General features: G+C 31.9%; 2 protein-coding genes across 4 annotated transcripts; both read left to right on the plus strand.

Moving 5' to 3' along the window:
- The first annotated feature begins 276 nt into the window (after positions 1-276).
- On the plus strand, positions 277-4,500 carry LOC148627732 (uncharacterized). Of its 3 annotated transcripts, none has more exons than XM_088564683.1 (5): positions 277-402; positions 1,661-1,873; positions 2,318-2,414; positions 3,042-3,198; positions 4,156-4,500. In XM_088564683.1, the coding sequence occupies exons 2-5, from the start codon at positions 1,666-1,668 to the stop codon at positions 4,366-4,368; spliced, it is 675 nt and encodes a 224-aa protein (XP_088420809.1). In that variant the 5' UTR covers positions 277-402; positions 1,661-1,665; the 3' UTR covers positions 4,369-4,500. The 3 variants fall into 3 exon arrangements, with proteins under 3 accessions (XP_088420809.1, XP_088420810.1, XP_088420811.1); XM_088564684.1 differs by having other exon boundaries at positions 2,318-2,410; positions 3,042-3,184; XM_088564685.1 differs by having other exon boundaries at positions 3,042-3,184; positions 4,156-4,334.
- Positions 4,501-4,608: 108 nt separating this feature from the next.
- Positions 4,609-6,228, plus strand: LOC148627733 (uncharacterized). The gene is made up of 3 exons (XM_088577687.1): positions 4,609-4,941; positions 5,160-5,253; positions 5,699-6,228. The coding sequence occupies exons 1-3, from the start codon at positions 4,746-4,748 to the stop codon at positions 6,141-6,143; spliced, it is 735 nt and encodes a 244-aa protein (XP_088433813.1). The 5' UTR covers positions 4,609-4,745; the 3' UTR covers positions 6,144-6,228.
- The last annotated feature ends 4,389 nt before the right edge of the window (positions 6,229-10,617 follow it).

Raw genomic sequence — 10,617 nt, forward strand, 5'->3', positions numbered from 1 at the left:
CTTATTAGGACAAGCAAAAAGTAAATTTATTTTCACTTGAAAAGTTTGATTTGAATGAACACACATAAATTAAAAATAATATAAATTAAAAACATCACTGTTCATAATATTCGCATTAAATAAAGATATAAAGAAGAGTGTGGTACATTTTTAGGTATCTTGATGAGATTTTCATAGTCCTCACTTCATTTGGATAAAACATTTTATATGTCATTAACCGAAGTTCAGTTTTCTACCTGATAATATTTTGTCGCTTCACTATTATGTTAGTAAAAGTACAGTAACAAACATATAGTCCTTTGCCCGATGAACCCGACGAAAATACACTCTTCATAGAGATTGTATTGTATGCCTTGGTTCGAATGATACAGCTGTTGAGGTGAAAGGGCAAATACAAAATTGGTAAGTTTTTTTCATTACTTTTTATTTGTACACTGCAAACAAAAAAGGAAACATTTTTTTAAAGGAGAAAACAATGGTAACGATAGTTACATCCATCGAAAAGTTAAGAACAAAATCCCATAAACTAAGACAAAACAAGAAGCAAGAAAAGCGGACATAGAAACAACAAGCACCATACAGAAACCAAAAAGACAGATCCATAAATAAAAAATACCAATCATATAAATATTGCAAATTTGGAATGTTTACTTTTTAATGTTGATGTTGTTGCTATTTGGGGGTATATTTGGTATGTTTGGTATGTTATGATTAATTTCTAAAAAGGGATCCAGACCTAGAAATATAGAAACTGGTATCAGGCTATTATTTGCTAATTGTTTGTTATAGTTTTGCACAAAATCAACAAAACTGTCCAATTGATAAGGTGTTCCACGAACTACTCGCTCACTCTTCCTAGATCCGCGCTTGTGAAAAACTTGTACAAAAAACAGAAACAAAAACTAGACCAAACAAACAAAATTTCTATGGTAACATGGACAAGGTGTACCAATACATGTACATTATTTCTAATTTGAAAGGCAAGAAACAAAACAAATTCAAAACAGAAGAATAGACAACTTGATAATATATAACATCAAAACGAACTGAGGGTAAACTGAAAGAAATTTAAATATACTAACATGGTGACATGAAACATACTAGCATGGTGACATGAATATATACCTGGATGGTGACATGAATATACTAGCATGGTGACATGAAACATACTAGCATGGTGACATGAACATGCTCCTGAAAGTGACGTGTACTCAAAATCAAAATGAATAATTTGCTTAATTGTTGCTTAATTTTGTCAGCAAAAATATAACTTTTAGGTTTGTCTTTTTTCTATGATATAACATAACTAGAACATGTTCAGTACTCAGTGCCATGGTAAATCATTGTATATTTAATTGTCGGTATCCTTAATATGAAAATGTTTTGATACTTAAATAAATGGTTTGAAAGCTCTGGTCTGAGCACCATAAAACTTAAAAAAAACAATGCTGACTGAGAATATTCTTAATTTCCATGATAACTCCAATCGAAGTCTTTGAAATTAAAAAACGTTTCTCAGACTTTGAAGTTTTGTGGTGTTGGGGGCCTGAACTAAAGTTTCTACTTCTGAGCTTTATAGTACTGATACATTGTGGCTTTATTTTATACTTCAAACGTTAAAAACCTACTAGTACTTTGGAAATCTCTGTAAACGTTTCAGCTAGAATGACTACGTGTCCTGCACAGGCACCAGCTATTTCTGGCGGATTTAGTACTGTTGTCGGCGATGATGCAACATACACTTGCAATTTTGGATTTAAGATGTCCGGAAGTCCAAACATAGTATGCTCAGAAGGAGCTTGGGTTGGACCGTTTCCAGAATGTATCCTGATAAATTCCGACAGCACTTATGTATTAGATTTAATGAGTGAGAGTAGGTATCTTAGACGCAAGTGATCCATGTTTTATTTTTTTTTATCAGAGTATACAGGCATAAAAGTAATTATATATATATATATACTGTAATTTGTCATCGAATTATTTATCTAACTATATAAATATATCTAAAAAAAAAAAAAAAAACAAATCCGCATACCATCGAAGAATATCAAATATCAATTTTCTGCTACCTTCTCTGTTGTTTTTCAAATAAAACAGGCTTAAAGATACTGTTCATGTTGTTAAAAATTCAAATGAAATTCTTTTCTTTTATCATTTGTCAAATTTTACTTTTTTCGTCAAGTACTTTTGTTTTGTTTTTTTTTTATGTTTTGTTTTGTTTTGTTTTTTTTTTTTTTGTTGTTGATTTGTTTTTTTTTGTGTTTTTTTTTGTTTTGCCTCTAATATATTACTGATAGAAAAATATATTTTGTTACAGTGCCCCTTTGGATGATAATACTGATAGCTTTAGTAACTGCTCTGGTTATTCTGGCTTTGTGTTGTTGTGTTATAGGCATGGTTTGGAGGATGTGTAGGTAATCAAGTACAAAATGAAGAACATTCCTTGAAAAAAAAAAACGTAACAAAAAAAATTAGTAGTTAGTATTTATCACAATAGGGGAACAAAACTGGGATATTGTTACTTGCGTTTCAATGATTATATCAATGATACTGAATTGTCTTTATTTCTAAGTGACATTTATATAAATAAGATTTTTAACTGCGTAAAATATTTTATACGTTTGCTCAGTATACGCCATCGTTCTATATGTTACTTACGTTCCAATCCGTAGATATGCCGTAATGGAGTATTCAGGTATTGCATTGATTTAATTGGTAGAGCATGTATTTAGTACGCATGCCATAATTAGCCCCAATAATGAAGTGATAAAGACTCTTGCATCTTTTTATCTATTGACGTCTTTCCTCAGTTATCAGTCGTGGTTTCTCCTATCTCCGGCCCAGTCACACTACTTGACTTTAAAATCGGTAGTCACAATTTCTCCGCCAGGCACGCAGCATTTAGAATATAGGAGACGGCTGGTTGGTAGGAATAATGTGTCTGCGTTGGTAACAGACTGGCTTACCGACTAAGAGATGCTCTTGTGAACTAGCACATGCACAATCTGGCTCAACATGTCAAATTATTATATTCTATGTAGATCTGAGGATGAGAGTAAAGTGGCGACAAATCAAAGTTTGGATAGACATGGACCTGGAAGACTGGACAATAGAAACCAGTCTGATAATACTGTACAGAATGGAAGTCTCCATGAACGCACTGATCATGAAATATCGCCACAAGGTAAAACAAAAGAGGTGGGTAACATGCCAAAATGTTGCGTTTAGATTTTTGATGGCCACCATGTTCATTTATAGTACAAGAATTTGGTGTATTTCAAGATATGTCAAAAAAATCATATAAAGATAAATACCCTTCTTAAACTGGAAATGCTCTGTTAAAAATGTTCCATAAGATCGAAGTTTTAAGACGAACGTTAACGTTATTTTGGAATTTTTAGCTCAGTCATGAAAACATAACTGATAGACTATTAGTCCGAGTTCTTGTCCTTCAAAGCCAAAATAACGTGGGTTTTACTTTTTGCAGTTCTGAGCCAATATTTTGAAAACAAGAAACTTTCAACTGATTAATGAACATTATGATAAGACCAACAAATCTGTATTAGCTCGAAGTCGTATTACGATTCCTTATTAGAGCTATGGCCCTTGAAACGTGAAAAAGACGTTTTCATAGTTCTCCATAGTTCTTATACATTATTTTGAAATAAACCTAGAGATTAGCCCTACATGAAATTCCACGGAATCGTGACAAGGAAAAACTTCTTAAAGGAGTACTGTTGTTGTAAGATCTAAAATAGCCATTGTTGTAGTGTTTGATTTAATTAATTTAAGCGCCGTAGCAAATCTGAGAAATGATTCAATTTCTGTGATGTTTTGTTTATTCGGGACCTTTATTCAAAAGGCGAAGAAATGATCCAGGACCTTTAGTATATATACGAAATGTATAGTCCGTGAAAAGAAGAAATGGAGGACTGTCGATAATAGAAATGAAGTTTAAAACATACAACTCTTTAGTTCCACATGTTAGTAAGAAATATTCCGCTAAAATAATCTGCAGACATGACATTTTTATCGTGGAAATGTGCATAATAGGCCTTTACCTTGTGTCCTGTATGATTCTTTATGAAAAAATAGATTTCTAAACCAAAGAGTTTTAAACTTTAGGTGAAAACAAATATCATTTTGTCATTTAAGGTAGAGACACAAACAAAAAGCTGGGCAATGGTTCCAAAGTTTTTCCGTCAGATGGAGACTAATTGTCGACAGATTTGGCCAAAAACACACTCGGTGACCCCTGTGCGTAATTTACTTTTGATAGACCGGAAGGAGAAGAAACAAGCAACAAAACCTAAAATGTGGATGCCACACCGGCACAATGTTAGAAACATCAATACTAGTACGAAGTGAATTTAGTTCGACATGCATATTAAAATTCATTTGTAGTGTTTGTTATTCCTGCATGAGTTCGACACCTACACAAATAAATATAAGTTTTTAGATAACAAGAAAGTCTTCTGAACAAGGACACTGCTTAAGCGATAACCCCTATGTAAATCAATAGTCAGTTATAAGAACTAACGTTTGTAAACAAATATATTCACTTTTCTTTAATATTTGCTTTTAACATTGTTACGTCTTTAATTCAAGGAAACCAATGAATTATTGATAAAATAAACAATAGAAAAATCAATTTTAAATATCTGTGACTGAAACGCCTCATATTTTGCCTCAATTAATCGCGTTTATAGTGAACACCCAAGTGAAGTAATTCGTCTTCATAAAAAATGGCGTGTTCTACAGCACCGGAAAATATAGCCAATGGATACTTTGTGGGTGCTAAAGCGTCATATAGTGCTGGTGACCAGGTCCATTATGTTTGCTCTCAAAATTACGTCATGTCCGGTAACCCAACTGTAACTTGTTCAGCCGGAGTATGGGTAGGAGGATACCCTTCTTGTAGTCTCTCGTTTCTTTCGAATGGTAAGATAACATTGCAGTAGTAAGGTAAAAAAATAAATTAAATAGTAAAAAAAGTCTAAGAAATTCACAAGATTCAACTAGAAAACTTTTATTGTTTTCTGATTTTAAATAGAACTAGTACCTTCAGATTTGTAGTATAAATTTCGGCGCAGTCATAATTAGAAACACTTTTTGCTTAATATTGGATTTGAAATTGTCTATAATTGATCATATTTCAGCATATTTCTACATTATTGGAGCATTGGTACTCTTTATACTGGTTGTAGCTTTGGCAATTTTGTGTGTTTTCTGTTGCAAGTTTTGTTGTCGAAGGTGAGTGAATTGTTGTCCTATTACGTAAGTATATGTATCAGAACAATTATTCCAACAATTGCAAGCACAGTGAAAAATATATAACTTAACAACAAACCCCAAGGCACACGACTAAGAAATTAACAGGTTGAATAATGCGAAGCTTAATCCGAATCCAAATAGGATAAAAAAATATAAAATTTTACAAAAATGTACCTTTGACGATAAATTTCAATCCGAAGTCATGTGTCGCGCGATGATCGACAAGTGTTTTTTAGCTTATATCACGTCGAGGCATGTGTGTAGCGTAGCTTTTAGTAGTGATAATAGTGTATGCGACTTCCTACATTCTGCTTAGGGGTAATAGTTTAATAAATTTGAATTGCAGTATGAATATAGCTCGAACAGAAGGAAAACGATAACCTGACGTAAATCACAAAAATCAATAATTTATACATTTTGTCAGCAATAGGGTACAAGATGATGATTTTGAGGAGAGGACTGGGTGTTGTAAATGTTGCCGATCGCGTGATCAAGAAGTACGGGACGACAACGAAGAAACAAAGAAGAAACACACAAGCAAGCCAAAAGGAAAATCCTCTTCCAGAAACACAAAAAGTACCTCTAATAACAAGAAAACAATAACAGGGAAGAAATCGAAAACTACTTCCGGTCAAAAGAAGAACGATATCAATAAGGCAAATAAGTCAAAGAAGTCATTGTCGAGGTCAAAAGGTTATAATGTCAAAAAGAAGAACGCCAATGTTAAAATGAAACCTGCAACAAAGAAGACAACAGAAACAAGCGAGAAAGAAGATTCGACATTGTCTGCTAGAAAAGTTGCAGTAGAGGTTCAAGCTTGGAAACCATTTACTAATCCAATGCGGAACATTAACACGAGTACAAAATAAAATCTTAATTAATAAACGTTTAAAATGTTCATTTTAGAGGTAATCAAGTTAGTTTGATATTACAGTATATATAATTAAAGAAGCTTTGAAACTTTTTTATTCCACTAAGAGGCCCCATATGGAGCACAGTAGTACAAAATAAACATATATACAATTATGAACAATGTTGAACATAATGAATGAACACAACAGGAAGGTAATATCATTTGAAAAAAAACATCATTATCTTAATAAATCTGGAATGGCCTATGATAGTAAATTTATCTTCACAATTCATTAATTCCCTATCGCTAATAGTATTTGGACTATCAGTTATGAATTTTGGCAAGAATCTACATCGTGAAATATCGTGAATAAAATAAGTACAATTGAACATATAATGAAATTCATCACCTAATTCTTGTCTGTTACAAAGATTACATATTCGTTCAGATCTATCAATGGCTAAAAACCTGCCAGTTTCAATTGGCAAATTATGACTACTACATCTGAGTCGACATAAGTCTTAAATAGATCTTGTGGTAATACAGTCAAATAATTTTCAAAACCAAAAGTTGTCTTGTACATCCTATAATTTGAACATTTAGAGGAATTATATACTTGATCTTTCCAGTTTTCAACAGAAGTGTCAAATAATGATTGTTCAACATTTTTGGATAAATGAAAATTTACATCTACATTCTGATCATTCCAAATCTGAATATTACCAGTCTTAATTAAAATATCTTTTATACAGTTTAACCACTTTGAGTGATACACATTTTTTCCTAATCTAATTTGTATAAAATGTTGTACAAAGTATAGGAATTTTTTTCATGTTTACCATTTATAATACGTTCCCAAAAACCAATTAGTCTTGCACTAATAGGAATATACATAGGTATTCTACCTAGTTCACCATATATCATACATGTTGGTGTACATTTTTTTAACTTTCAATATATATTTGCAAAATTCAAGATGCAATCTCTCAATAATATTATTACCTTCATTTACCCACACTTCTGCTCCATATATCAAAATAGGAACGATCATTGAATCAAACATTTGTAGTAAAGAATAATTGGGCTGAATTTTAATTTCTTTTGAGTTATCTCTCTTTATATCATTGAAATGCTCATATAGTGCTGGTCTAGGTTTATTATCTCATTAGTATATTTCCGACGCAGTCGGTATAGTGTCAATTATAACCCTTTGACCATCAAGATGTACTTCCATGGAGACGCAAGTCACCTGAACGAATTCTGTTTCCCGATTTGCCAGATACTGATAATTTAGCGGCATTCGAAAAAAAAACTGTATTGGAAATTGAAATTGCGTGCCATGAGTTATTTCCTGAATGAAATGTAGAAAATTATGAGTAAAAAAACAAATTTTACTGCGTCGGCTAATTTTTTTTTCTTAAAATAGTACTTGTTTTACTTGTTTCAGATATTTTTGTCATTCACCATCAATGAGTTCGATCATCATTAAAATAATATCCACATGTAAACCACTGCACTATAAACAAAATAAGAGATGTTTTACGCCGGTTATCTCACATTTAAAACAGGAACTTCGGATCGCAGATTTTAAATTTTCATAACTTTGGAACTGATATTAGATTATCAATGTTGTGTTGACACTAAGTGAACGTCACATCCAACAAATAATTGTACTGAGTGTACAAGATCTTAAAATAAACAACGATGTACAGAATTTACACCACGTCTAAAAGACTAAAGAAGAATCTTAAATTTTGTAGTTGTTATGTTTTTTCTTAATTATTAATTTTTTTAATCAGTGTTTTTCGTTTTTCGATGTGTGCTTTTTGAAGTCGCTAATATTGTTAGCGACTTCTTGCACTCGTAATTTCAGTACTTAACATTCGCACATGATTTGCATAATTATATATTACTACTTCACATAAAGCTGCTGATGGGTGCCGTGTACACCGTCATAGCTTCATAATTCTCTAGCTTCATACGAGATCAAAATGTGTCCTTTAAATATCATACACATTTTTTTGTTATTGTATGAGAATGGGAAGTTCACATTAAAAGATGAAATGATCGGTTAGCATTATCCAGTTTCCGTTTCAGACACAGGGGCACGTTACATTTGACTCTATAGGTCAAATGCATTATCAGGGCCCGATATAACTAAATCTGGTCCATGGTCAATATCATAAGTGACCCCAGAGATCGCTAAAAATTTGCGAGAAACTTTTGGAACGAAAATATTACCCACACTTCCTGGTAACCAGTTATTTTGATTGAAAAAAAAACATTCGGGTCATCACGGTTACGAAAGAGTAATCATATCAAGGGAAACAAGATTCTATCGGAAGTCACCCGATTTTAGAGCATATCACATTCCGCATTCGTCCCATTTCGGATGTTGAAAGTAAGCCAAAATCAGTGGCATAGAATATTTGACGATTAGCGACTTTGAGGACTTCAATCTTTGATTTTTAGAATCAATACATAAGAAATAAAATGTACCAGTTTTTGTGTCTTAGTCATATACCGTCATACTGAAACAAAGCCTAGATAGAACTGACCCCTCCATATGAATAAACATATCACAATAATTATATAAATACTTACAGCTGTCAAAATTAATCGAAAACGTTACTCCAGTAGTGAAATAAATTTTGTAAATTTGGTAAATTCAAAAGATTTGTTAGTTTACCTAACCTAGGCCGTTATCTAAGAATAATATCATATAAAATCGACAATGTATGTACTCAGCTCATTCGATGAGGCTACATGTTTTCCCAACTAATGATCTATATTCTAATGGAATCTTAACTGTGTTCTTTATCCCTATCTTACAGTCTCATGAATCCAACTTTAAAGCTTTGTTTAAAAGAATGAGATGCTCTTTTCAGTCATCGTAGTAACCACTTTAAAGTTTAGTAATTTAATTGAAAGTTCATGTATCCATTATTTCTAAATTCAGAAAATCATGTGTCTATGAATAATAAAAAAATTACCAAAATGATAAAATCTAGGCAGTTGTCAAAAGAAATAACCAAAAGGAAAGTCTGTATAACAAATGACAATATCAGTAAAGTTGGAAATCACCGCAATTGTCCTGACTTGTACAGGCATTTCAAAATGAAAGATGAGTTGAACTTTTTATAGCGCACTAAACCTCCCGCTTCCAATACGGTTCATTATTTCGGATATATAAATGTATACTTCAACGCAATGGGCTGCATAAAATTGCCACCATTAAAAATCGGTAAAATCAGTTGTCAAAACAGTACAGTCAGAAGATATGAACAATTATAAATAGATGAAAATAAAAATAAATAAATACACAAAAAGTACGTAAATCTATGCCAGGAATTTCAAAAAATCTTGAACTTGGTGTGAAAATCCATCGTCTACAATCTGTTTGTCAGAAACAAAATATCAAAATAATGAATTTGTGAGAATTACCATTCTTGCAGTTAAATGCTTTGTGGATACATGTAACTTCTTTTAGACGGGTTTTTAATTTATCCTTGGGCAATTAAGGTTGTACATAATATTGAAATGTCAAATGTTTTGATAAATTTGAATTCAGCGAAGAAGCGAGATTTAAGACTATATTAGAGAGTGGAAGTTGATGAACCGAAAATGTGCAAAAAGTATGTTTAAGCCCAGTGCATTAAAGATGTCTATGGTTACCAAACTGTTACAGAGTTACGTCATATTAGAAAAAAAAACGGAAAATACTTTGGACTTAAAAAAGACTGTTCTAATTCATGCAATTAAATGCACCTAAGTAAGTCGCATTTCATTATCCCATATCCTATTAAAACAGTTAACTCTTCAAACTATAATATTCCTGCCAAAAATGCTTGTTAATTATCATATAATTCAGCGGAAGCAGAATTACTAGATCATGCAATGAAAGAGAAACATTGACATTTGGGGTGTATAGGTTTTATGTCAATTCTTGTAATTTTGCTTTTTAAAATTTCACAAATCAACCAAAAGTGCATTTAACATGTATTATGTTCAGATTAATGCTTTAAGGGGCACGTATTTTAATTATTTAGGTGTAGTGTAAAAAGGTGGAGGTTTAATTTGTATTATTTTTTTTCTTTCGAAATAAGAATAACGATTTTTGTAAAAGTTTATCTGATTTAGGTCCCATTCAGAAATCTAATGAAAGAAAAGGCAATGATGAAGCGCTTTAAAGAAAAAGAGCGTCTTAAAACGTGAAAAAAAATGACCGAAATCATGTTCAGTTATTTAGTGTGTCTGAAACTTTAAAATAAAACAATTGATTTAGAAACAGAAATACAATTTTTAAACAACAAATTAAAAAAAAACCGAACAAAACAAAATAAATTGAACTATTCCATTAACAGTATAGTCATACAATATATTTTTTTTAAAATACATACCTACCCTTTCTTTAGCCTAGTGAACTCACGAGGCTTTTTAACATCCCTTGCCATCTCAACGTGACGCTTGTCACTACTTCAGCACTCGAC

Source organism: Perna viridis, chromosome 1 (genome assembly GCF_037379345.1).
Source record: "Perna viridis isolate PV_CMFRI_1.1 ecotype Kerala chromosome 1, ASM3737934v1, whole genome shotgun sequence".
NCBI classification, from domain to species: Eukaryota; Metazoa; Mollusca; class Bivalvia; order Mytilida; family Mytilidae; genus Perna; species Perna viridis.

What these genes read in the sequence shown, in the direction of transcription:
- LOC148627732 (XM_088564683.1), top strand. Translation starts at nt 1,666, where the DNA reads ATGACTACGTGTCCTGCACAGGCACCAGCTATTTCTGGCGGATTTAGT. An exon ending in ATGGTTTGGAGGATGTGTAG is followed by an intron (nt 2,415 to 3,041) that starts GTAATCAAGTAC and finishes TATTCTATGTAG; the next exon opens with ATCTGAGGATGAGAGTAAAG. An exon ending in CACAAGGTAAAACAAAAGAG is followed by an intron (nt 3,199 to 4,155) that starts GTGGGTAACATG and finishes TTGTCATTTAAG; the next exon opens with GTAGAGACACAAACAAAAAG.
- LOC148627733 (XM_088577687.1), top strand. Translation starts at nt 4,746, where the DNA reads ATGGCGTGTTCTACAGCACCGGAAAATATAGCCAATGGATACTTTGTG. An exon ending in TCTCTCGTTTCTTTCGAATG is followed by an intron (nt 4,942 to 5,159) that starts GTAAGATAACAT and finishes ATCATATTTCAG; the next exon opens with CATATTTCTACATTATTGGA. An exon ending in TGCAAGTTTTGTTGTCGAAG is followed by an intron (nt 5,254 to 5,698) that starts GTGAGTGAATTG and finishes ACATTTTGTCAG; the next exon opens with CAATAGGGTACAAGATGATG.